Source organism: Eublepharis macularius, chromosome 16 (assembly GCF_028583425.1).
Source record: "Eublepharis macularius isolate TG4126 chromosome 16, MPM_Emac_v1.0, whole genome shotgun sequence".
Taxonomy (NCBI): Eukaryota; Metazoa; Chordata; class Lepidosauria; order Squamata; family Eublepharidae; genus Eublepharis; species Eublepharis macularius.
In genome coordinates, this window is record NC_072805.1 from 13,597,592 (window position 1) to 13,625,274 (window position 27,683).

The 27,683-nt window shown below is 49.2% G+C and overlaps 1 protein-coding gene across 1 annotated transcript; it reads right to left on the minus strand.

Moving 5' to 3' along the window:
- Window positions 1–609: 609 nt before the first annotated feature.
- Window positions 610–25,321, minus strand: LOC129344019 (cytochrome P450 2J2-like). The gene is made up of 10 exons (XM_055000489.1): window positions 25,118–25,321; window positions 23,162–23,324; window positions 17,702–17,854; window positions 16,967–17,127; window positions 14,971–15,144; window positions 13,350–13,488; window positions 11,333–11,470; window positions 4,845–4,894; window positions 1,950–2,091; window positions 610–1,407 (listed from the first exon to the last, which is right to left on the minus strand). The coding sequence occupies exons 1-10, from the start codon at window positions 25,277–25,279 to the stop codon at window positions 1,220–1,222; spliced, it is 1,470 nt and encodes a 489-aa protein (XP_054856464.1). The 5' UTR covers window positions 25,280–25,321; the 3' UTR covers window positions 610–1,219.
- Between the last annotated feature and the right edge of the window lie 2,362 nt (window positions 25,322–27,683).

Here is a 27,683-nt window from a genome sequence, read left to right on the forward strand (position 1 = left end):
ATAGCAGCAGCAACAACAACATTTGATTTATATACCATCCTTCAGGACAACTTAATGCCCACTCAGATAATAACACCCAAAGTGTGTTATTATTATCCCCATGACAAACACTTTGTGAGGTGGGAGGGGCTGGGAGAGCTCTGAGAGAGATGTGACTGACCCAAGGTCACCCAGCTGGCTTCAAGCGGAGAAGTGGGGACTCAAACCCAGTTCTCCAGATTAGAGTCCTGCCGCCCTTAACCCTACATCAAACTGGCTCTCTCTCTCAAAATGAAAAAGAAGGGGAAGAGTAAGACAAAAATAATAGGAAAGGCACCAAGTATGATGAAAAAGGATGCTTCTGTTGCTTGATGATTTCACGCAAATTGCAAAGGTTAAGAAACCACAACTGCCATCCATAATGGCAACAGGACGAGATCAGCTGGAAAGAATGGGGGGGGTAAAGGGGCATGACATACATTGCTGTTCAACAGATTGACATCCAGGATGGGAAAGAGGAGGGCGAAAGGCAGGACCAGGGCTTACACCAAAGGAAAACAAGCAATTTATACTGTGATTCGGTTTGAGCTCAAGGTGCCAGCAGGAGAGGAAGAAACGGGCAAGACACCCTTATGTCGTGAAAGCAGCTATAGCTTTATTGAATGCATAATACAAACAGAATTTCAGCAAGCTTGCATTAAATTCCTACCCTCCACCCCCCCCCCCCCCACTCACCTGGCCGGTGGAGGGGAAAGGCTGGAGGTAAATACATAGAAAACGTGCAGAAAAATCCTGTGTTAATATTGTGTTGCCAATGTCATTCACAGCAGTGAGAAAGTGAGATTCAAAGCAGGGCCTCCCAGATCCCAGTCGGACACTCTAAACACTAAACCATGCTGGTTACAAAGAACATAAAACTATAGCGGAACATGCTTCACTTTCCTGATGACTTACAGAATATTTAACTATAGAAACATTAAACATTGCTCAGAGTAGTACAGACAGAGAAGAAATCAACAAACTCTGGAGAATTTATATGAAGTCCTGATTTCAATATTAAACCAGTATTGCAGGTATCATTAAAATGTTAACCCAACGTATACAAGATATTAGAATTCTGCGTATGTAACCACCTGCTTTCTTAACATTAATTAATGGTGCTGTAATGGATCCTTCAACACACACACAGCTTCAAGTCACTACAGAGGCCCTAAACGAGCCAAATCCCACTTAGCAGTGTTCATGTTTGCCTGCGACATTTTATTGCCATTTTAAATGCCGGAGGGGAGAGTGTGATTCCATAGGAGGCTGTCAGGTCTGGCACCTTTGATCCATCTGGCCACACCAGCTTGAATTTTCTCAGAATACTGGTGAAGAAGAGGAATAGTTCCATACGGGCCAGGCTCACCCCTAAGCAACCCCTTGGACCTGAAAATAAAGCAATGAAAGGAAACCAGTGGTAATAAAAGCTGTGAAAGCTCGGCATCTACGTAACGGTGCCAGTAGCCTTTTTCAGTTACATCAAAGCCATGGATAAAACGCTACCAATAGCTTTTCAAATGAAAAACAAGCACACCTGCTAACCAAGGCCGTTGGCACACATCCTTTAAAGGGATGGCCTACTCACCGAACACTGCCAGTTTTCCCCCTTCACTCCACACATCTCCAATTTCACAACAGTAGCAGGCTGTTTGGCTTCCATTTTTTCAGCAACTTTTCTGAGAACGCACTTTCCCCACGGTCCCTGAAAAGGCGTCAACAAAACGGAAGCCAAACAGTTGCTACTGTTTTGAAATCGGAGGCATGCGGAGTGAAGGGGAAAAGCCAGGAGCATTCGGTGAGTGGGCCGTCCCTTTAAGGATGTGTGGAAATGGCCCAAGATTCAAAGTTTTGAAATCAGATGATTGCATTTCTCTGTGACGAGACAACTACTGACTTCTGCCCTTTATATGGTAATAGAAGGAACTTACCTGCCGAGAATGCTAGAAAGGCTTCGGATTTCACAAACTCTCCCTTCTCATTCAGGAAGTTGGAGGGGTTGAATTCATATGGATACTTCCATTGAGACTGATCACGATGGACAGAAATGAGATTGGTTATAACTGAGGCTTCCTGCAAAAACCAAGAAAACCAAATCATGCTGACGGATGCAAGAAGTACAAGCATAAATCAGGGAAGCAGCCGTGGCAGAGTAACACACTCACAAGACACCAATACCACATGACAACTATTTCAGCAGGCAATTTCAGTAACTGTGATAATTTTAGTCCTCACTTTTAATAGAAGAAAATACCCTTTAGAAACTCAGGTAGCTAGCTGTGGTGGTCTGCCTAGAACAGCAGGATCAGAGCCCAGGGGCACCTTAGAAATCAACAAGTTTTTTATTGTATAAGCTTTCGAGAGTCAAAACTGAAGAAGGGGGTTTTGACTCTCGAAAGCTTAAAAATCGTGTTGGTCTCTATGTGCCACTAGACTCAAATCCTGCTGTTCTTTTTTCTTTTTTTTTTTAAGTACAACTTTTTATTTTATTGTGGAAAAATAGTAACAGAAAAAAGAAAAATACACAGAAAAAGGTAAAAAAACCCTCTAACTAATAAAGGCCTAGAGTGGCTTATACAAAGTGAACTAAAAAAGAGAACCAACTGAAATTGTTAATCATTACAGCTTTTCCCCTACAACACTTCACATCCATCAGCTTGTGGTCTAATTAATTTCCTTTTTCCTTTTTCCCTTTAATACAATATATATATCTTATCTTGTCTCTTTAACATCTCAACTCCACCTTTTAAGATAGCTTGGTCATTAATCCATTTTCTTCTTCAATCACAGAGAGTCAACAAGGGTTTCCAATTTGCTATGTTTACAAACAATATCCCTTATATAATTATAAATTTGAAGATCCCAATTAGAGTCCACATCATTCAAATCCAATCCCTCTATTAACAACAGACAAGCCGCTTTAAGATTTCTCCATACGTTCTCTTCCCCTTCTCCCCTGTCATATTCCCCGGCAAATTCAACTCTGGTCTAAGCGACAAATTGATCTTTCAATTATACATTAACCACCCAAAATAACAGAATAATACTTCTATTCCCTTTCTAATTTTTAATTTATAAACCTTTCATCTTGTTGACTATTTTATAAAAGCCTGTATCATCACCAGGGGTCATTTCGTAGAAAAAGAGCTGGAGGAACTCATTAGCATAACTCATTAGCATATGCCACACCCCTTGCCATCACCGGAAGTGTCATTAGTATAACTGATTTGCATATGCCACACCCCCTGACATCACCTATTCTGGCTGTTTTGGATTCAATCCTGGCCATTCAGGGCCAAAATTGGGCCCAAAATGGCAAAAAGGGGCTGAAAATGGCTGAAAAGGGGCCCAAAATGGTCAGGACTGGGCTGCTGATGAGCAGGAGAGTGATCCACCACCCGTCAGAGGCCCGATCCAGGCCATTTCAGCCCCAATCCAGGCTGAAATGGGCCCCAAATGGCCGAATCAGGTGGGTGGGGCCACCTGACATGTGACCTCTTTGGGGAACTGCTGGAACTGCGTTCCTGTGTGTTCCCCCTCAAAATGAGCCCTGATCATCACATTTTTATTAGGAATTCCTTTTAAAATAAATTTTACAAAACACATTTGTGGCCCCTTTATTTACCCTTCATCCCTTATTTATTTATTCCCAAAGTTCTTTATTGACATCTTCATGACTGTCCTATCATCTTCTGCTCCAGAACGATCTTTCTTCCCATTCTTTCAACTCTTCACAACCTGATTTGTGGCTTCTCGTATTAATTTATTTTTCTTTTATTATTATACACTTCATTGCCATTTAGGCTGCCAATCCAATGCAAATTTTATATTCCAACTTCACATCTGAGCTATCTATCTGATGTAGACTCAAAACATTCCAATCCGGTCCATTTCCACTCTTTGGGTATATCCTATGGGGGCAAACAAAAACCTCAACCATTTTTATTATTATTTTCTCTTCCCTTTTTCTTCTTTTTAACTAGCCCCTTGAGTTAAATTCTTTCTCTGTTCAATTCCAATAAAATCCAATTATTTTAATATAATTAATATCCAGTTTCACAGAATTTTAAGATTATTATTTCTCATAAATCCAGAAAATAATGTTAATGAGCCAGAGTTCTATAGCCAAAAAAAAATAAAATAAAATCCTACTGTTCTTAAGATTTATTTGTTCATGTGTTGGAAGAAGGTGAAGTAATCCCACACTAGTCTGCATGCAATGCTTTGATGGGTCCTGCTGTACATTGGCTGTTTCCACACGGCTTTCCTTGTTCCAGAAAACAGCGAAATCTCACACAAAATCGTGTAAGAAGATGCTGTTATCGCGCAAAATCGTGCGAGAAGACGCTGTTATAGTGCGAGAAGACGCGATAACAGCATCTTCTCGCGAGATTTTGCTGTTTTCCGGAACAAGGTAAGCCGTTTGGAAATGGCCATTGTCTGCCTGTTAAAAAGAGCCTCTTTCAAAAAACTAGAATACATTTTCAACTATCTGGCCTGCCACTAACAGAATTGCAAGGGACAGGCAAAGACCATCAGCAATTGAAGGGCTACTGAACAGGAGTGGAGTGCAGACATTTGCCAACTAGAAGGGGTCCCCAATTCCCCCTCCCCAAATGCAGCCACATGAGGCTGCAATCAGGGAGAGAGGAAAGGGACAGGGGGAGGAATGTGCTTAACCCAGTTGTTTCATTCATCTGTGACACTTTTGATGTCAACTAAACTGCATTTCCCCCTCAAGCTTCCCTCAGGTCATTGATTCCCTCAAGTCATTGATTCATACACACCAAAACGCCACAGCTATGTCCCGCTGCTTCAGGTTTTACCTTGGGGATTGTATAACCCCAAAGCTGCATGTCTTTGATAGGGGCATGTGCGACTTGTCCGGGGTGGGCCCTCCCCCCCCGGACTGGACCCGACCCCCCACCCCCTCGGGAGCCCACCACCAGCCCCCCGAGCCCCGCCCAGCCCCCCAACCTACCTGGGAGCCCACGGCACAGGGTTCGGAGGGGACGTCGACCCTCGGCTTCCCGGCCGCGCTCCCGCTTGCGCCCCCGCCGCCGCGGGAGCCGCGAGACCTGCCGCCACCGACGCAGCCTTCACAGGGGCAGCGGGGCCCGCCGCCGCCGCTGCGAGAACCGCCGGGTCTGCCGCCGCCACCGCCGCCGCCGGGAGAGTTGAGCCCGGCGCCGCCGTTGCCGCGGCGGGGCCGGCCGCGGCCGCGGCCGCCTCTCGCGACCGTGGAGCGGCCGGAGCCGGGCGGGCTGCCCGGTGGGATGACGGCCGCGCGGCAGAGAAGCGGGAGCGGCGGACGGAGGAGAGTAGCTCCGACGCCGCCGCAGCCACCCGGGGAGGTGGCTCCGGGGCGAGCGCGGCCCAGCGCGGGGAGGGGGAAAGCCCAGATGGGGCGGGCGGAAGGAGGGACGCCCAGCGAGACATCCCCGCTCTGGGTTGGCTGGATGGCTCCTGGGAGGGCTCCCCGGTCTGAAGCGGCACCGGGGATTGGTGAAGGGTGGTGGAGGGAAGAAACAGGCACTAGAGAGAGGGCAGGGGGAGGAAGGGTGACGGAAGGGCAGGGGAACCAACCAGGCGGGAGTAGCCAGGTGTTAGCGACTAGGGCAGATGAGCCAGGGGAGAGGGTTGGTGGAAAGCCAGGGGGCAGAGCCAGGAGGGACTATAAGAAGGGAGCTCCCAGTGACGCCGGGGAGGAGACGGCTAGTTGGAAGGTTGGACACAGAGAGAGAGCGAGTATATTCCAGAACGCCAGATAGGAGGCAGAGCTTGGTGCTTGAACCACTGCCCCTATCCAGTCTGAGGCCGAGGGAGCACCTTCAACCTCCCCCTGGTGGTCACCCCCGGGACGGCAGGACGCGGGGAAGGCGCGGCCGGCGGGGCGGGGCCTCACAAACTGGTGGAGAATGCAGGCACTGGCAGCCCCGTGAGGCACCCGCGCCCGCACCTGCCCACTCCAGCCGGCTGGAGCAGCCCCCGACCCCTCCTGCGCCCGGCGGTGTTGAAAGCGGCGAGTGTGGAGACCCCTGCCGAGACTGCAGGCTCCACGATGGATCTCACGCAGTTTGGCCAGTGGCTAGCCGAGCACCAGGGGCAACTATTGAAGGAGGTGGCCCAACAGCAACTGGATGCGCAAGCCGCTCTCGCGCGTCAGCAGCAGGACGCCCAGGCAAACCTCATCCAGAACCTTCAACAGGCGTTGGCTGGCGCCGGGGCCGGGGCCGCCGGAGGCGCCGGACCCAACCCCAGGCCGCCGTTCCACCTCGCTAAGCTAGGCCCGGAGGATGACGTGGATGCGTTCTTGGAGGCCTTCGAGCGTACCGCCGAGGCGGCAGGGTGGGCACCGGGCCAGTGGGCCTTCATCATCGGGCCTTACCTTACGGGGGAGGCGCAGGCCGCCCTGAAGGCCCTTCCCAAGGCCGAAAGCGCGGACTACGCGAGGCTTAAGGAGGCGATATTGGATCGCTACGAAATCACCCCGGAGACTTACCGGCAGAAGTTCCGGTCCATCGCCTTCCAGAAGACTGACCGGCCTCGCACCCTGGTGGCCAATCTCCAGGATGCCGCCTACCGCTGGCTGAAGCCCACCTCGGATGACGGCCGGAGGATTGCTGACCAAGTGGTCCTCGAGCAGCTGCTCCAGGTGATTCCGACGCGGGCTCGAAACTGGGTGGCCTATAATAAGCCCGCCACCCTGAAAGAAGCCACCACGCTGTGGGAAAACGTGATGGCCGTGGAGCCCCGGGAGCCTGGGAAGCCGGAGCCCCGCCCCGGCAGCGACGGGAGCCGCAGCACAGGCGAAAAGGGGGGACGGGCGCGGGCGGGACCCCGGCACCCCGCCCCTGCCCCGCTGAATCGAGCAACCGGAGGACCCTCGGCCGGGCCCCGACTAGCTCTCCCGCCGCCCGTAACCCCCGCTACGCCTAAGCCCGGCAGCTCAGCTAGGGAGCCGGGAGACAAAGGGCCGTGCTTCACCTGCGGGCAACGGGGGCACTGGAAAAGAGAATGCCCCCTCATGGAGTGCGACCTGGGCTGGGACACGGCCCTGCCCGCAACGAGCCGGGCCCCCCGGCCTCCCCCTATGCTTGTCTTGGTCTCGGTGATGGGTAGGAAGTTGACGGCACTCCTCGACAGCGGGAGCTCCGTGTCAATGATCCGCTCCCACCTCCTGCCCGCAGACCTCCCGGTGGTCCGTCAGGCCGTCATCGCCTGTGTCCACAACCATGTGGAGGAATGCCCCGTCGTCTTGGCCCCAGTGACGTACCGGGGCCAGACCTGCGAGACGCCCTTGGCCCGGGTACAGGCTCTCCCCTACCCAGTCTTGCTGGGGAGGGATTCCCCCCACTTCCGCCCCGCCATGAAGACGGCCCTTCCCCCGGATCTGGAGGAAGTTGGGGAGGTCATGGTCGGGGACGACGAAGGAGACGCCGAGGGACACCCGGAGGAGAATGGAATCGGGGATGTCCCAGCCCAACTCCGCCGGGGATGGGGAACCGAGCCCCGATTCGCCGCCGCCCAGGCCGAGGATCCCTCGCTGGAAAGCCTACGCCGGATGACCGCGGTAAGTGAGGGACGGGTCCTTGATCCCCGCCGAGCAGGACGGCTACCGCGGGTCATCCAAGTAGGAGGGCGCTGGTACCACTTAGTGAAAGGAGGACCAGGGGAAGTGGCCCAGCTGTTGGTCCCAACTGCCTACCGCCCAGAGGTCCTCAAGGCCGCCCACGACCACCCCTGGGGCGGCCATCAGGGTGCGCGAAGCACTGCGGCCCGGATTGAAGCCCACTTCTTCTGGCCGGGGCTAGCCAAGGAGGTCAAACGCTACTGTCAGGCTTGCCCGCTGTGCCAGCGGCAAGCCAGCCGCCGTCCAGCCCGGGCCCCGTTGGCCCCGCTACCCATCATCGAGGAGCCCTTCTCCAGAGTGGCCATGGACTTCGTCGGCCCGTTGCCACGGACGCCACGGGGAGCCCGTTACATCCTGGTCCTGATGGACTATGCTACCCGGTACCCTGAAGCCATTCCCCTGCGCGACATGAAGGCCCCGGGGGTCGCCCGGGTGCTGCTGCGATTCTTCGCTCAGGTAGGATTGCCCCGGGAGCTGCTGTCGGACTGCGGGAAGCCTTTCACGGCCCAGCTCACCAGACATCTGTGCCGTACGCTGCAAGTACGACAAATCTTCACCAGTGTCTACCACCCCCAAACCGACGGGCTGGTGGAGAGGTTCAACCAGACTCTGAAGGCGATGATCCGCAAGTTAGCCCATGACCGCCCCCGCCAGTGGGATTTGTACATAGACCCCTTGCTCTTCGCGGTCCGCGAGACACCCCAGGCCTCTACGGGATATGCCCCCTTCGAGCTCCTGTATGGGCGGCGACCCCGGGGGATACTGGGACTGGTGGGGGAGCAGTGGGCCCCGAGGGCCGACCCCGAGGGACGACCCGCCCCCGAGTATGTTCAGGACCTCCAAGACCGGCTGGAGACCTGTCGGGCCGCCGCCCGGGAACATCTACGGGAAGCCCAGCGGGCCCAGAAGGCCTACTACGACCGGGGAGCCAAAGCTCGGACATTCCAGGTGGGGGCGAAGGTCCTTGTCCACCATCGGGTCATGGGGCCGGGCCCAGGGGCCCCGTGGCGGGGACCCTACCCCGTCACCAAAGTGCGGGGGGCCCTGTCGTATGAAGTCCAGTGCGGGCCGAGCCCCCGACACCGGAAGAGACTGCACATTAATGACCTGAAAGCCTGGCACGAGGCGGAGGCGCACCAGTGCAACCTGTCGCCCGACCCCCTAGAACTCCCCGCTGGCGAGTTGCCGTGGACCCCGAGCGGACTCGCCGAAGAGGAGCCCGTCCTGGACACGGACCTCCAGGACGATCAACGGGCGCAGGCAAGGGCAGTGATCCGACAGAACCCAGGTCTTTTCTCCTGCCGACCGGGCCGGACCACTATGCTGTCTCACCACATACCTACACCCCCGGGGCAAGTGGCAAGGACCCCCTGGAGGCCACTCCCCCTAAAACGGTGGGAAGTCGTGGCCAAGGAAGTGGAGGACATGCTCCGCCTCGACGTCATCGAGCCCTCTCGTAGTGCGTGGCGGAGCCCCATTGTGCTAGTGGGGAAACCGGACGGCTCCGTACGCTTCTGTGTGGACTACCGGCAGGTCAATGCCATCGCCACCTTCGATGCCTATCCCATGCCCCGGGCTGACGTACTGATCGACCAACTCGGAACGGCGCGCTACCTGTCAGCCCTGGACCTCACAAAGGGGTATTGGCAAATACCCATGGCACCCGAAGACCGGGAGAAAACGGCCTTCGCGACCCCCCAAGGCCTGTTCCAATTCAAAGTCATGCCCTTCGGGCTGCATGGGGCCGCCGCCACCTTTCAACGCCTCGTGGACCAGGTGCTGGCCCACTGCCAGGGGTTCGCCCGAGCCTATATAGATGACATCATCATCTTTAGCCCGGACTGGACGTCACATCTACAGCACCTGAGTGCGGTCCTGGCAGCCCTAGCCGGGGCCGGCTTGCGAGTCAACCCGCGCAAGAGCCGGATCGGGTTCCAGGAACTCACGTACTTGGGATTCCAGGTGGGTCGCGGGGTCTTACGCCCCGTACCCGACAAAGTCACGACGTTGGAGCAGAGCCCCCGTCCTCGAACCAAGCGGCAGATGCGGCGCTTCTTGGGGCTGGTGGGCTACTACAGTAAATTCATACCCCACTTCGCCAGCCAGGCCAGCCCACTCTCCAACTGCCTGCGCAAGGACCAACCGGCTACCATACACTGGGACCCCGACCGGCTCCGTGCCTTTGAAGCCCTACGCCGGTCCCTGTCAGGGGCCCCCGTGTTGCGGAACCCCGACTTTGAGCAACCGTTCCTCGTACACACGGACGCCTCCGACGTGGGGCTGGGGGCGGTCCTCTCCCAGGAAGTCGACGGTCAAGAGTACCCCGTGTTGTTTATCAGCCGGAAGCTGCAACCGGCAGAAGTCAGATACGCTACCGTAGAGAAAGAGGCCCTGGCGGTGAAGTGGGCAGTGGGGGCACTTCAGTTTTACCTTGCCAACAACCCCTTCACCCTGGTCACGGACCACGCCCCCCTGCTATGGATGGCCCGCATGAAGGACCACAACCCACGGGTTCTCAGGTGGTACCTCTCTCTGCTCCCTTTCAGCTTCCAGCTCCGACACCGTCCGGGACGGCTCCATGCGAATGCGGACTACATGTCGCGAATCCCGGAACATTCCACGGACCAGGAGGCTCCCGACCCCCAGGGGGGGGGTGTGTCCGGGGTGGGCCCTCCCCCCCCGGACTGGACCCGACCCCCCACCCCCTCGGGAGCCCACCACCAGCCCCCCGAGCCCCGCCCAGCCCCCCAACCTACCTGGGAGCCCACGGCACAGGGTTCGGAGGGGACGTCGACCCTCGGCTTCCCGGCCGCGCTCCCGCTTGCGCCCCCGCCGCCGCGGGAGCCGCGAGACCTGCCGCCACCGACGCAGCCTTCACAGGGGCAGCGGGGCCCGCCGCCGCCGCTGCGAGAACCGCCGGGTCTGCCGCCGCCGCCGCCGCCGCCGGGAGAGTTGAGCCCGGCGCCGCCGTTGCCGCGGCGGGGCCGGCCGCGGCCGCGGCCGCCTCTCGCGACCGCGGAGCGGCCGGAGCCGGGCGGGCTGCCCGGCGGGATGACGGCCGCGCGGCAGAGAAGCGGGAGCGGCGGACGGAGGAGAGTAGCTCCGACGCCGCCGCAGCCACCCGGGGAGGTGGCTCCGGGGCGAGCGCGGCCCAGCGCGGGGAGGGGGAAAGCCCAGATGGGGCGGGCGGAAGGAGGGACGCCCAGCGAGACATCCCCGCTCTGGGTTGGCTGGATGGCTCCTGGGAGGGCTCCCCGGTCTGAAGCGGCACCGGGGATTGGTGAAGGGTGGTGGAGGGAAGAAACAGGCACTAGAGAGAGGGCAGGGGGAGGAAGGGTGACGGAAGGGCAGGGGAACCAACCAGGCGGGAGTAGCCAGGTGTTAGCGACTAGGGCAGATGAGCCAGGGGAGAGGGTTGGTGGAAAGCCAGGGGGCAGAGCCAGGAGGGACTATAAGAAGGGAGCTCCCAGTGACGCCGGGGAGGAGACGGCTAGTTGGAAGGTTGGACACAGAGAGAGAGCGAGTATATTCCAGAACGCCAGATAGGAGGCAGAGCTTGGTGCTTGAACCACTGCCCCTATCCAGTCTGAGGCCGAGGGAGCACCTTCAACCTCCCCCTGGTGGTCACCCCCGGGACGGCAGGACGCGGGGAAGGCGCGGCCGGCGGGGCGGGGCCTCACACGACTCCTAGAGGCACCACATTTGCAAAGCGCTGGATTTCATGAATGACAGCATTTGTGTAAGGCAGCTTGTCCCGATCTTCATACTTGATGTCTGAATTGTTTCCGAGAACAGCATCGAGTTCCGCTTGACATTTCTCTAAGCAACAAAGATGGAATGTAAATGGCAACTGTAATTGGCATTATGGGCATTATCAGCTTTACTTTTTTCTTCTTCTTCCTCCCCATGTTTGACTATTTTTATTTATTTTATTTATTTATTTCAGATTTGTATTCCGCCCTCCCTGCGAGCAGGCTCAGGGCGGATAACAACATATTAAAAATACAATTAAAAAATTCATGTACATTAAAAACAACACATTTAAAACAGGATGGTGGACAGCCTTCACAGGGAGGGTTAAGATTTAATACACCCCTCTTTTTTTTAGGCCAGCAGAGGCCCAGCCTCAACCATATGTCTGGCGGAACAACTCTGTCTTGAAGGCTCAGCGAAAAGATAGTAGGTCCTGCCAGGCCCTGATATCAGCAGACAGAGCGTTCCACCAGGTGGGAACCAGGACCGAAACAGCCCCGAAAAGACTACCAACATTTGTCAACAGAGAATAATTTGGGTACTTCTCTGGGAAGTGGCAGCAGGATCAGGTCTGTTCTATCCCTTGCACTGGTCTATATTGCACCAATTCTTTACCTATTCTTGGCCTTTTCCACATGGCTTACCTTGTTCCAGAAAATAGTGAAATCTCGCAAGAAGATGCTGTTATCGCGTCTTCTCGCGTGATTTCATGCAATGACAGCGTCTTCTCGCGTGATTTTGAGCTAGATTTCAGTTTTCCGGAACAAGGTAAGCCGTGTGGAAACGGCCCCTATCTAGGAACTGGGCAAATGAATCCTGCCTACCCTTGCCCTTGAATACTGGGCAGGTGAGTGAGTACTATGGCAATCTCTGTCTCAGGGAACAGTGATTACATTTCCAAATCACCTGCCTGTAGGAAGCAGCTCCTCCCATCCATTATAAACCAGCATATCTGCAGATCATCAGATCCATCTATACCTAAACGGAAGCGTTTCAAGAGGATGATGACAATGGCGAGTAACCTCAATCTACTTCTGGTTTTATAATAATAATAATAACATTCAATTTACATACTGCTCTTCAGGAGAACTTAATACCCACTCAGAGCGGTTTACAAAGTATGTTATTATTATCCCCACAACAAACACCCTGTGAGGTGGGTGGGGCTGGGAGAGCTCCAGAGAGCCGTGACTAGCCCAAGGTCACCCAGCTGGTTTCAAGTGGAGGAGTGGGGAATCAAACCCGGCTCTCCAGATGAGAGTCCTGCTGCTCTTGACCCAAGGTCACCCAGCTGGTTTCAAGTGGAGGAGTGGGGAATCAAACCCGGCTCTCCAGATTAGAGTCCCACACTTTTAACCACTACACCAAACTGGCTCTCACTAGCCTCATATCTACCAACCTTACAATTAATAGTTAAGAGTCATCAACTCTCAACCCACTTATGGCAACCCCTCATGAGGTTTTCAAGGCAAGAGATTAGGAGCTGTGGTTTGCCATTGGCTGCCTCTGCATAGCAACTCTGGCCTTTCTTGGTGGTCTCCCATCCAAGTGCTAAGCAGGGCTGACCCTGCTTTTTTAAAAAAATTACTAAATGAGCATAATTTTAATACATAAAGTGAGGACAAATTTTTTTTGAAATAAGCATTACAGTGCAATATTAACTAGATACAAAAACTTTGAATATAAGTTTACAATATTCACCTTTAACTTTAACTTTTTACTGTCGTGTGATTATTAGTAGTAGGTTTGACATTGTGTTTATATTTATTCAATTATGAGTTAAGAATAGATTGGTATATTTGGTTGGGTGTTTGTATCTCTTTTTCAGTAATGTAATCGAAGAATGGTAGGGCCGACCCTGCTTAGCTTCTGTGCTCTGACAAGCCAGGGGCTAGTCCGGGCTATTGAGGCTGCTAGTCCGGGCTATTGAGGCTGCTTTACCAACCTTGGACCTCTGGAAAAGTCATCATGTAGAGCAAAGCCCACAAAAGTGTTGATGAGGTCGTCTCCGATCCGGCAATGAACAGATCAGACAGTATAATAAACAGGCCCTCCTCTTCAAAACTTGATCCTTTATTCTCTGGCTTTCATGAAAAGATAGGAGAAAGTTATTTTTCAATCAGAGGCATGGCTGAACAGAGTCTAAGGACTGATTCCCCAGATATGGTAGTATGGCAAGAAGGCAGGCAGCCCAACCTGAATATTTGGTAAAGTAACTGCATGGCCAATACAGACTTATAGCTGGATAATCAAGAATCCAAACAGGACTTGAACCATGTCCATTCTTTAAAATGGTTAATATAACTAAGCAAAGGATGTTTGAATCTGAGCATATTCTCGCTCCTCACTACGCGCTTGCAGTTTCCTAGGTAGTGGAAAGGAAAGCAATGGAAGACAGACTTATCAAATATTTGACTGACAGAGACATCGTGCACCTGTCATGCACTGAGATAGAAGGTGATGTCAATCTTAGGTAAAGTCAAAGGTCAGAGGAGGTCAGAGGTCCTTATCAAGAGAGTGCACAGAGAGAACTTTGGGGGTCAGGCCAAAGGCCAGGATCCATGGAGGGGAAGTCCAAGGCCAGACAGAAGAAGGGTCAGAGTCAGAATCCACAAGACACAAGGCCAAGATAGGGAGGAGCCAGAACTGGGTTCCGAGTTAGCCCAAACTACAGACAAGATGCATCTGCAGTTCATGTCCGTAGCACCATAAATATTAACAACTGATTATATTATTTTGTAACTTTCAATGTTCTTCTTTCTAAACTGCTTCATCTACAAAGGCTTATGCCACAGTAATGCGGATGGCATTTAAGAGACCGCTCAACTGTTGACGCAAAAGGTTTTCCTATACCATGTTGAATAACTAAAAGTAACCAAAGAGAGGGAAGGTGAGCTATTATTTACTTATGTTTGGTTATAGCAAATTTTGAATGTATTCTTTTATTAGTTCAATGTAATCTTATTCATAAAAGCGGTGCTTGTAGAAGTCTCAAACCAATTCCAAATGTACTGATTATATAAGATGGTATAAGTCTCAAATTTTCAATGTAGTGTTCGTATAATCTTTTATTATACACTTTCTATTTTCACCTTTTCTTTTTCAATAAAATTTCTTTATTAAAAAAATTGTGTCTGCAGGGAACATCTATTTGAGAACATCACAGAAGGATGTTTGGCTTGGAATCTCCTAACTTTCTGTGGAAACTCAACATTTTGTGGCTGGTCCCACTACCTCTGTGGCAGCTATGTTATTGTAACACCCATTCCCTATGTGCTGACAGGCTCAATAAGGTTGAAAGCCACTGTACTGATACTAAAAACCCTTTGATCTGTAAAACTTAATAACGTCTGAAAACAAAAGACACAATTTAAATTTGCACATGAAAATTCGGTGAAAACTCAAAGAACTTCAAATCTGAATTTTGAATCTGAGGGGCTTATAAATTCTGGGCACTTGTTCAGGTTTTGGAGTACATTCCACATCTTGGTATATAAAAAAAGTAACCTGTTCAAGAACGTTTTCACGCACAATTGCATGCAAACTTGGGGCCAGAAGAGCAATACCTTCTGCATTTCTTCCAAATATGCATCAATGTAGTCGCGGTGCTCTCCAGAAACAAGAGTTGCCTTGTGTTCTTCCAGCTCTTTTGAAAAGAAAGCCATGACCTTCACCGCATTGTTGAGTATGGTCTGATGAGGTAGAGGAAGGCCCCTCACCAACGGCACCGCGTTGTACAGCTGTCAGCAAGCAGAGGAGCCAGTTATTCACTTGCCATCAACATCTTGTGTGGTTGGGCAAGAATCTAGTGATTGATAATAAGAGTTGGAAAGGGCTTTATAGGCCACTTGTGTTGGAAGAAGAGGATTCAGCGCTGTCCCTTTCCTCAGGTTTCAGAGGGGGACAAACCAAAGATAGAGAGGTCAGGGCACTCTGTTTACTGTTCTGGCTGTCCTTTGATATGTAGATTGCTATCTTAAGGATTTCCTCCTCCAGACATCCTCCCTCTCACTTCTTCTCTTCCTGGCTTTGTTCCAGGCAACACCTCTCTCCTTCTCCTCCCTCCATCTTGGCAGCATGGATGCAGGCCTTGTCCTGCCATCCATGTCCGTCCTTAGACTAGACAGGTAGTTAGGATCTGTCTCTCCTCCTTTCCTATCAGAGTATGGAGTTCCTACAATAAAGAACTCTTATTTCCTTTTAAATATAAGCAAGTGTATGTTTTGTTATTTTTCTCCTGCACACACACCAGCCAGCAGAACCAGCTCACAACCACCTGTAATCACACTTCCTCTGCTAAACGATAGACTCTGCTAACAGCCCAAACATAGAATCCCTTAATTAGGTTTCTGGGCCCAACATATGATTTACTTATCAAGTTAGACCAATCCCTGCTCAGTGCAGAAAAACCCGTTACAGGATCCCAGACAGGTGGCTGTCCAACCTTTTAGGCTCTCCCTCCCTAGAGACCTTCACCATTCTTCTAGGTAACTGGATCCACTGCTAAACTGCTCTTACCATTAGGAAGCGTCTCCTAATGCTTGACTGAAATTTACCCTCCTGAAACTGAAGATTTAATCTTGCCCTCCAGAGCAACAGAGAATTAGTCAATTGTCCTCTTCCAATGCTGCTGCCCTTCAGATACCTGTAGAATTCTACCATGTCCCTACTCAGCATTCTCTTCTCCAAGCTGAACATGCCAATTTCTTCAAAGTTTCGACATAAAGATACCCTGACCATGACCTCTGCTTGCCTCCAAGCCAAATTTCACCCTCCCTCCATTTTACCTGCTTGAATCTGGGAGGGGGGCAGAGTGCTTTACTCACCTACGGTTGATGGATTTTTGCCTGGATAGCTTCATTTGCCAGGGGGATGAAATATGTTGCAACACACCATCTGGCCCAAACTATTGTCTGCAGAGAAGGATGGCTCCCAAGGATACAGAAACTCATTTGACCATGAGCAATGATATCAATATTGGATCATGTACTCTCCATTAATGAAACTACACATGCTACAGTGGTGTGAAATAAAACTATCCTCTTTCCAGTGCTACTCCAATTACAGAGAGTTAAAAAATAAGTCAAGTGAGACTAATTGAATACAGGCCCTTCAGAATTTGACTCCCTATCTGCCATACAGCATGCAAAATATATTTTCAGGGGGACAGAAGTGTCTAATTGGCTCTTAGCACCACATAGCACCATCAGATCTTAGAACACTGAAATGTTAACAGCAAGAATGTGCCACCTGCTGGCTAGAAACATCTAAGTTATATTTTCTGTAATGCTATAAACTTGCTGGAATTCACGTGCAGATTCCTGTTACCGACTTTTATAAAATGCAAATGCGTTGAGATTTTCAGGCTCTGCATAGGTCTGAAAGTCTTTCTCCTGCCCTAGTTTCTTCCATGCAGCTGGGGGGGGGATTTTCAGCAGAAAATTGGGAAAGGGTTGAATAGCTTTTCTCCCCTCAACCAAGTTGCAGCCTTATGCAGATCTACTGTGTAATTAAAAAAAAATACTTGAACTATATGAAATGTCTAGTTCTATCCTCAGCTACCTGTGCCCAAAGTCCAGCCGCCAGTTTCATATTCTGATGCACCAAGTCCAAGATATTTCTTAGGGAGTGATCATCGTATCCAAAACGCTTCCCAAAAAGAAAGTTAGAAATGATGTTGGTCACTGCATTGTCGATGAAACAAAAGGGATCAAAAGGTTCCCCTGTGACATGAAAACAAGAGAAGGAAGGGTAGCAGTTGAATTTCCTCATGCATTATTTTCTAAAGCTTTGTGAACACCAGTATCTTTTTAGACAACTGGGTTTTTATCCCATCAGTTGTGCTTCTGGATATTTGAGGAAGGGGAGCATTCCACCAGGTTGCTGGGCCTGTACCTGCTCAACACCACTTCTTCTTTTGTTGAAAATTTAGAAGAGTGATATGGAGCCCCGCAGCGCAGAGTGGTAAGCGGCAGTACTGCAGCCCAAGCTCTGCTCGCGACCTGAGTTCGATCCTGGCAGAAGCCAGGTTCAGAAAGCCAGCTCAAGGTTGACTCAGCCTTCCATCCTTCCGAGGTCGGTAAAATGAGTACCCAGTTTCCTGGGGGTAAAGTGTAGAAGACTGGGGAAGGCAATGGCAAACCACACCGTAAAAAGTCTGCCAAGAAAACATCATGATGCAACGCCCCCCTATGGGTCAGTAATGACTCGGTGCTTGCACAGGGGGCTACCTTTACCTTTACCTATGGGGGGGGGGACAGAATCCACCATAAGCACCCTTTCAGCTGTGTAACTCACTCATGTTTTCCTCAAAGCTTTGCATCAAGACAGTGGCCTCATCCAGGATCCTTTCCTCTACCGACCTCTTGCCCAGTCCAAAATTCCTTAGAACCATCAGTGAAAATCTTCGTTGCTCCTTCCACACCTGCCCATAGGGCACAGAAATGATGCCTGCAGGAATGCACAACAGGAGATTTCAAAGGCTCACCAAATCCTCAATCTGCACCTTCGGTGGTCTACCAGTACCTAGGTCACAGGGAAAGCCGGCTAATTCATCCTTTTCTTCATATCCTCCAGCTTCTCCTGTCCAAGGAAACAGGAATTCTGTTTCGGGTAGAAATCAGTCACAGTCTCCCTTATTTTGCAGAATTAATTCAGTTTATTATTTTCCACTTTGCCTACTGTGCAATTAATCTACTTCTCAGATTTACCAAGTAGTACTGTCCGTTCACTTGGAATTATGGTTGCATCATCACAAAGGTTAGAAACTTTTTAAAAAACATGGACTCTAAGATCCTCAGAAAGCTGAACTGTATTATCTGTATCAAATTTTTTGGAGTTACTATGCTTTCATGATTGATGTGATATATGGTAGGTGTATGACAGAAAGAACTGAAAAAGCACCTCACATGTTGCCATGAAACTGTACAAGTTATATATGTTCTCTATCTCTGTGTACATGTATGATATACACAGAGAGAGAGAGAGAGAGAGAGAGAGAGAGAGAGAGAGAGAGAGAGAGAGAGAGAGACTTCATTCATCTTATGGAATGACCTGCTTGATGAGGTTACGAGAGCTCCCACTCTCCGGGCATTATGTGTTATCATCAGGGCTTTTTTTTCTGGGAAAAAGGTGGTGGAACTCGGGACCACACAATGACATCACTTTGGGTCAGCTGGAACAAGGGGGGAGTTTTTTAAAGTTTAAATGACCCTTGGTGGAAATGGTCACATGGCCAGAGGCCCCACCCCCTGATCTCCAGACAGAGGGGAGTTTACATTCTAAACTCCCCTCTGCCTGGAGATCAGGGGGCGGGGCCACCATCCATGTGACCATTTTCAAGAGGTGCCGGAACTCCGTTCCACCACGTTCCAGCTGCAAAAAAGCCCTCGTTATCATTATTATTTATGTCATTTATAGTCTGCCTTTCTCACTGAGACTCAAGGCAGATTACATACTGTGAGCCTAGCACAAGGACATTTCCATAAACAATGCCACAGAGTAAATAAATGCAAGTTTACAAAGACATAACATTAGCAAGAATCCAACACAGAGTTGAAGAAATGCTGAAACAGAGCATAAGCAATTCTAGGACTGACATTAGACAATGTAGAACTACCCAGTGTGGAAAGAATTTTTAGAAGTTTGGCTTGTTTTGAACCCAAACCCCATAATCAAATCCAACCTTAAGGCATAAAGCAACTTCCAAAAGTTCTTACTTTAGGTTCATGTGCACTAAAAACCTATGGGAGAGCTGGCAGAAGTCTGCAGCAGTTCACTTTAAGCATAAATTAAGTATAATTAATTAAAGAGCATTAAAATTAAGAAAGAAATCTGGTTTTGACATATAAGACTAATATAGAGAAAAGCCTGCACTAGGTGAAAGTTCACTCTTTCCCCCTCCCTTCTAGCTACGCAGAGAGAAATAGTTATTTTCATTATAGGTAAATTGCTGATAACTGCATTCCAATAATTCTGGGAAAAGTTCCAAAAAGCGACTCCTAGTCCTCAAGGACGAGCACACCTGAGGAATTTCAGAAGTGATTTCATTGGCTAGCCAGAGTCACCTGGTCAGAAGTGTTACGGACCAATAGGGATTCAGGAAAGTTGGAGTGACACCTGCATTAGGGGAGCAACAACCAATTAACCTGGAAACCAGGTGACAGCCAATCAGCTACCAACCAATCAGAACATTGGGGATTTTCCTATAAAAAGACTAGCACAGCAGCTAGGCCCTTGCCATTTCTTGGGAAGACACACGCGTTTGTGTCTGCCAACAGGTGGTCTCTGGGAAGCCCACAAGAGACCCAAGTTGGTCCAGAGGGGCTTTCCAGAAGGGAAATTCAAGTACTTGTAAGGGGATTTTTCAAGCTAGCTTTTGGAGTTAAGTGTTAGAATTTTTCTGTGTTAAGGACTTAGTTTAAAGTGTAAGTTATAGTTAAGAATTAAGATCTTAGGTTTCCTTTAGCTGTTAAGTTTATATAGGGGTTTGTTTTAGGACTGTAATATTCTGCCAAGATAGAATTCTCTTCTTTTGTTATAAGGTTCATAGGTTAAGACTCTATCTTAATACTTTCTGTAACCATTGCCTGTCCTGCCCAGCACCTGAAATCTGTACGGGCAGTTTGACTGAATACCATCAGAATTCAGAACTGTATGTAACATTCCACTGTGCCATTTTGTTATTCAAAATGCACCTTGAGGATAGTTAAGAACCTTTCTGTGGAGTGTTGTCTGCTCACGTCACTGTGTTAGACCGGCGAACGGAGAGAGAACAGGGGAGGTACGCTACTTTTGATTCACACTCCCCCCGGGAACCTTAGTGAGTAGTCTCAGAAGCCATAACGAACCGAGGGGCTGCCAGGGGGGGAGACCGGGACACCCCCCAAGCACCAAAAAATCTCACATCACCCAGTAGGGTCATACTTGAAGCAACAGGTAGTACATAGGAGCACATACTTAAAGTGGGACAAAAATCACTCTGGGGAAACCGAGCACAGCACAACTCTTTCTTCTGCCACCTATCCGTCCCCTTCAAACCGAACTGCAGGTTTCACTTATCACTCCCAATGTTGACAGGATGACACCCAGGGTTTGTTTAAACAAGATGAAGCTCCCAGACAAACTGGAAGAGTGCCGAGATACAGAATATTGAAACAGAGAGTGTTGGGGTACAGCATATTCAATAATGATAAGTTAGCAGAGTATGATAGCAGAGTATATTAGCGCAGTGGAAATAAGTAGACAGACTTCTGTGATTCTAGCTCTATAAAAATACTTTACTACATAAGGGTACGTTCGGTAGGAAAAACAACAAACACTGACTGGCTACATCATGATAGCTAGACTAAGAAACTTGAAGACTTCGGGCCAAGCTAGAAGTGATGAATTACACTTGAATGGCAAGTGACTCCCGTGTATTCCTTCCTGTTCACTTGCGCTCCACTTGCACTCCAGCTAAAGGGTCATGGCAACACTGCAAGTTTTCCACAACCCGATGGCTCTCCAAAGTACTGAAAGCAAAGCCGAGTCTCTGCACAGCAGAATTCTAAAGCGTGGCTGCTTGAGGAATAAGTTCACACTGAAGCTTGTCACTTAGAAAAGAACTAGAAATTCTTGGCTTCTAGCAAGCTGTCTAAACTAGGATGGAGAGAGATTGTAAAAAGCATGTCCAGCTTCATGGTGGGCAAAGGGAGAGAGAGAAGGGAAGTGACTGGAAGGAATTGTGAGAGTAGAATACTGGGACAGCAGCAGATGTGGGCAAAGGATAGGTCAGGGAGCAGCTTATCTAGCCCTCTACTGCCCTCCAATGTTTGTGCCAGAATTAAGCAACGCTGCACAATCCATTTTTTCCAACAACTGCAAGGCTCATTTGCGAAAGAATCAGCATTAAACCTCATGATAAAAACTCCTGAACTTCTCCAGCCCTTTACTCCTGCCCTCCGATGTCTGTGCTAGCATTTACTGGGATTTTTGTTAAATCGTATATAGTTAAGTGAGTGATACCTTTATGGTAACACAGCAGTGTTATTTAGGCAGAAGCATTTAAACCTCAAACGTGCATTAATTAGTCTTCAGAAAAAATCATAGAAAAATACAACTTACAGTTTTATTGAAGTAGATTCCTTCTATAGCAATATCTTGGAGAAGAGGGAAAGGTCCTAATCTAAAGAGTTACATCCCCTAAATCTAAACCACAGCCTGAAACTAGACAGCAAGGCTGAGAGGTGTGAGTTTGTGGACAAGGCCTTCACGGCGCAGCATGCAGGGTTTCATCTTTCTCCTTCTAGAACCGCGAGGCCAGAAAGAGATCTCCCAGGGGCACAGAGACAAGAAAGAAGAGTCAGGACAGGAGGCATTTCCACCTTAGATAAAAGAATACCAGTTATACCTGATGATGGATGGCCAGCCTGGCTCAGCCCTGGATGTCCTGGAGCGTGCCTTTGATGCCGTGACTGGTTGGGTGAAACAGAGTCGACTGAAATTAAATCCTATGAAGACGGAGTGTCCTGTATTTGAGTCGCGGGGGGTTAGGTGCTGGACTCCGACTCCAGAGGGGGCCAGTGTCGTCGGTTAGGAGTTTGGGGGTGATTCTGGATGCCTCCTTGAAAATGGAGGCTCAAGTCACAGCAGTTGCCAGGTCCTCTTTTTTCCACCTGTGACGGACCAGCAACTTAACTACAGTGATCCAGGCAATGGTCATCTCTAGGCTGGACTACTGTAACTCGCTCTACGTGGGGCTTCCCTTGAGCCTGACCCAGAAACTGCAGCTGGTTCAAAATGCAACAGCGCATGTTATTGTAGGAGTGCCAACTGGAGTGCATATAACACCTATACTGCGCCAGCTTCATTGGCTGCCAATGGAGTACCAGATCAGACTCAAAGTTTTGGTACTAACCTATAAAGCCGTATGTGGACTGGGACCAGCCTATCTACAAGATCACCTCTCCCCATATGTGCCCCAGAGGAGAGGAACATCTGTTGGTGGTCCCTGGCCCCAAGGAGGCCCGCCTGGCCTCAACCAGAGCCAGGGCATTCTCGGTCCTGGCCCAGCCCGGTGGAACTCTCTGTCCACTGAGACCAGGGCCCAGCAGGATGTGTTACCATTTTGCCGGGCCTGTAAGACAGAGATGTTCCGCCAGGCATATGGTTGAGGTCAGGCTTGGCCTCGACCGGCTGAAAAATGGAGAAAAATGGAGAAGAATAAAATCTGAACCTCTTCCTACTAAGGTTGTTCACCACCTTATCGTGTCGAGTTGTGTCTGCTGCTATTGATTGCCGCCATCTGAATATATATTTTTATATGTGAGTATATTATATGTTTTCAATCAATCTATTATGGTTTGAAATGTATAAATTAACTTTAATGTGTTTTAATATGCTGTAATCCGCCCTGAGCCCTTTGTGGGGAGGGCGGAATAGAAATCTAAATAACTTACTAGAGTTACACTTACATACAGAGACATGCAGCGCCCCACAATGTCCAAGGCATGCTGAGTCACCTGTTCCAACAACATTAAGTGACTTTGCACAGTCCTTTCTTTCCAACAAGGCTCTTCTGCAAAAGAATCAGCATTAAGCCTCATGATAAAAGCTCCCCTGAACATCCCCTAAGTTGTGACTTGCTCCACTGAAGCAGAATTGCAAAGGAAGAAATGGACTTCATCTCCAGTACAGTGGGAAAAACAATGCTCTCACAACGAAGAAACAGGGGGATGACCAAAGAAAGGAAACTGCAATTTGGAAGTGATCTTATACCTTTTCTCTTAGTGATGACCTCAATAACAGGGTTTTGTGGCCTTCCAGCGAATTCCGTTCCTCTCGTCACAAGGACCTCTTTCACCAGTGGGAACCCATGAACAAACACGAAGAGAGTTCCTCCCATGTGCAAACTGAAGATGGGGCCATATTTTTGTGCTAACTGAAATTAAAAACAAACAGTGGTTAACAGAAGCACTGAATCAAGAGCTACTGGAAGTAGTCGCTGCAATGGTGTGGACCCATGCAGCTTTAGGGGATTTCTTGCTGTGGCAGAGAATGGTGGCAGTCAGGAAGAAACACCCAGCACTCCATCATCCCACAGGAGCCCCAGGTTCTGTGGGAGATTGAAGGCCTCCACGGAAGATGTGCCATTTCATACTTACCCTTTGAAAGGGGTGGGAAGTAGCTGAGGAGGACATTCTTGGCCTTCTTCTAGCACAAACAACAGGAGGGGCAATGGAAAGCAGTGGGACTATTAATTAGAATGGATGGATTCAGAGGCATCAAAGTGACAGTTCCAACCATTTGATTGTTATTAAATGTCATAAAGCTCTGACCTGGATGAATGGCCCAGGTGAGCCTGAGCTCATCAGATCTTGGAAGCTTGGTTAATAATTCGATGGGAGACCTCCCACAAAGATCACAGCTGCAGAGGCAGGCAATGCTCAGGCAACAGAGGCAAGCAAACTACCTCTGTTACAGTGCAATCCTAAGAAGAGTTACTCCCATCCTAGCCCATTGAGGTCAATGGACTTAGACTGGAGTAACTCTGCTTAGGACTGGTCTGTTAGTCTCTTGCCATGAAAACCCCTCCAGGGGTCACCATGAGTCAGCTATGACTCAAGGGTAGGGTTTCATTTTTTTTTTAATGTCATAAATTATTCCAGTCCAATTAGAATAAAAATATTGAAGAATGGATATGAGTTGGGTCTTGGTTTGCTGTGTGAATGAACATCAGCACCCATTGCATTATTTAATTTTCCCAATGATATAGAAATGGGTTTTTGGAAGTTCTTTTCATGGTATCGCAAGCTGCTCAGAGCTGCTTTCATCTTCTGCTTCTGACGTCATTCTTCTCAACTTATCTTCAAATGCTGTTTTCAGGGCTTTTTTCTGGGGAAAGCGGTGGTGGAACTCAGTGGCGGAACTCAGGACTGCACGATGACGTCACTTTGGGTCAGCTGGAACAAGGGGGGAGTTTTTTAAAGTTTAAATCGCCCTCAGTGAAAATGGTCACATGACCGGTGGCCTGCCCCCTGATCTCCAGACAGAGGGGAGTTTAGGCTGCCCTCCGCGCCACAGCGGTGCAGAGGGCAATCTAAACTCCCCTCTGTCTGGAGATCAGGGGTCGGAGCCACCGGCCATGTGACCATTTTCAAGAGGAGCCGGAACTCCGTTCCACTGCATTCCAGCTGAAAAAAAGCCCTGGTTGTTTTACTGATGTACGTTAGTGGACTTGAACACAGTTATCTGAAGAAAGATAGTATAGTATATCTTTTGAAGAAAGATAGTATAGAATATTTTAAAATAATATTCTCACATTTTTAACTGAATATTAATTTGGAAAATGGGACATGAACCACCTCACTATTCTGTACAGAAAATTATATATTGAAAGCCAGCATGACTACTCATCATAACCTGTCTGAGCATAAAAGCCAGTACATGAAGTCTCAATGGTGATCTCCATTGGCAGCAATAGATTCCCAAATGCTGCCTTAAACCAAATTCATGTGCGATATTTTAACAGGTGTAAAAACTCTCTTTATATTTTGAGCACACACCCCCTAAAGAAAACAGCCATTCAATCTTACGCAGAATGATTCCAGAATCCAGACAAACCTTTTTATATTCTGCCGCAGTCCATTGGAACTACTCTAGTCAATCTTCCCGGATCTCACCTTTTCTGCAGACTCTTTCAGAGAGTTTAAAGGTAGTTGAAAAGGAACATACCTTATCAAAGTCCTTCAAGGGATTACGCATGTCAAACTGCAACAAGTTTCCAATCAACGGCAGAGGCCTTGGTCCTGGGGGGAATTGTTTGGAACGACGACCGGTCCTCCAGAAAAGGTATAATATGAAAGAAATGAGCAGAAGCAAGCTGAAAACTTCCATGGTGAAAGCGAGAAAGCAGACAACATCAACAAATGCACAGAGAGCTTTTATTGTGGGCGAGTAAAGGGAATGCCTCAAACACTATACTTCCTTGTTCATATGAGAAGGTGAACTTTGAACAGGAAAGGGCTGATTGTGCAACTATAGTTTGACCTGCAAGAAGCCTCGGATACAACTGCAAAGCAGTGTCAGCTCATCAATTTAGGGACTGTTCAATGGCTTGGAACAGGAGAGTCTCCTTGCTTTGAGAAGAGAAGCTCGCTGACTTACTGGCGGGCTGGGTTGTCGCCGTTGTGAAGGATGCAGTGGAGGCGGGTCAGTCAGGAGGGGCGGAGCGCCCAGCCCACCTGCCTCGTGGTCGACGCCATTCCTCCCAGAAACCAGTCCATTGGATGAAAGGCAGAAGAGAAGCATCTTACAAAGTTTTAATGGTTAAACATCTGCGAACAGGGCTGCAGGGAAAAAAGTTATTGGCTACAGATAGTTTCAGTTGGGTAGTTGCGTTGGTCTGCAATAGAAGAGCAAGATTTGACCTTAAAGGCCAACAAGATATCCAGATCTGAAAGTCAAAGCTCCCTCTGTCAGATACCTGATAAAGGCAGATTAGACACTTGAAAGCTTATACCCTGGAAATCTTTAATCGTGAATCTTCAGTCTTGCTTGGCTACAGAAAGGATGCAGGGGACCATCCATTAGAGAAGTCCTCTTCTCTTCGTCTCTAAAACAGTTCTCAAGTTCCTATTAGGATTTCTCTACAAAACGTTCTAATTCACCCATATGTGTGTTTCTGTGCAGTTTGCAAACCCATGAGTTTCCCCATCTTTCTTATTCATTTGGTACATTTATGTAACCCCCAGAGTCAAGAGGACCAGGTTCAATGTTTATCAATTCAAAATATAAATGCAATTTATTTAAACACAACTATGAAACATTCCCAAAGTTATCAATACTGGATCAGTAACCAGTGACTCCAGCGCCAAGTCCTACTCACAATCCCTTGGTAAAGTACAGACAGTTCTGTGGATTTGGCCAGAGGCTATGGCTGGAACAGAGTCCGAAATATCCAAAAGGCCTTGCCACAGCAGGACTCTTTTTGGGAAGTTGCTGTCTGAATCCTGGAGCTTGCTTGTTGCCCTAGGAGCAGTTCCCCTTTTCTGCTAGCAAGATGAAGTGGGGCAGCTCTGTGCTAGGGTGCTGGTCTCAAAGAGTCAACGAGTGCAGCTGCCTGCAATTCCTGCTCTTTGCTCTTCCTTACTTCTTCAGCTCTTGTCACTTATTGTAGTTCTCCCAAGGAGAAGGGTTCCGCTCTCCCAGCTAGCAGAGTCAGCTCTGTGATCTTCTTAGCTCCAAAGCTTGAAAACAAGCTTTGCCTTCCAAACAGCAACAGCTTCAGCTCTTCTTTCTCTAGTATTTCCACCTAGCCTAGTCCTGTATAACACCACTCCTCGTAGTCATGGTGACCTCTTTTTTTATATACATGCCCCATGGGCCTTTGCTAAACATGCAAATTAAACAACCCTAGGTACACAGCTCAGTTATCTGTTAGTCTGGTCTATGTATCTGCAGTTTATCAATCAGACCTAGGTCCTAGGCCCCAAACCCCTTCTCCAGTACAGGCTTACATTCATATCAGTGGTTCTCGCTCACTCACAGAGAGCCACCTGCCACCAACCAAAACAGAACATGGCTACTGTAGACTCTGTGCACCACCTCACCAGAAATACATAGACAATAGATATAACTATTAATATTAAATATGCAAATGCAACTATACTCTTTTTAATTTCCAGAATACTGAGCATGTAGGTTTGTCTCTCCCAACTGCTGCCGAACCTTAGCCGGCCCTTCTGGGCCTTGACTGGGGGGAAGGGCTTCCCTCTCAGCCGTCTTGCTCTTTCCTCAGAATGACACACAGCATTAGGAGGGCTACCTGGTCCTGAAGAAAGGGATTACAACTAACAACGACAACAACATTCGATTTATATACCGCCCTTCAGGACAACTTAATGCCCACTCAGAGCAATGTACAAAGTGTGTTATTATTATCCTCACGACAATCACCCTGGGAGGTAGGTGGGGCTGAGAGAGCTCAGAGAGAGCTGTGACTGATCTAAGGTCACCCAGCTGGCTTCAAGCGGAGGAGTGGGGAATCAAACCCTGTTCTCCAGATTAGAGTCCCGCTGCTCTTAACCACTACACCAGACTGGCTCTCACTGGAACCTGTTTGTTCTTTTCACAAGTGCCTGCTGTGGTAGTTTTATTCCCTCTTCTCTGCAGCCAGTTTGCTTTCCTCCCAGCAGCTGCTCAGGTGCTGAGATGAGAGCACAGAGGCGGGGGAGATGGGGGGGGCAGCAGTATTGGAGAGTATGGGACCTTTACTTCCATCTAGGCTTGCTAACCTCCA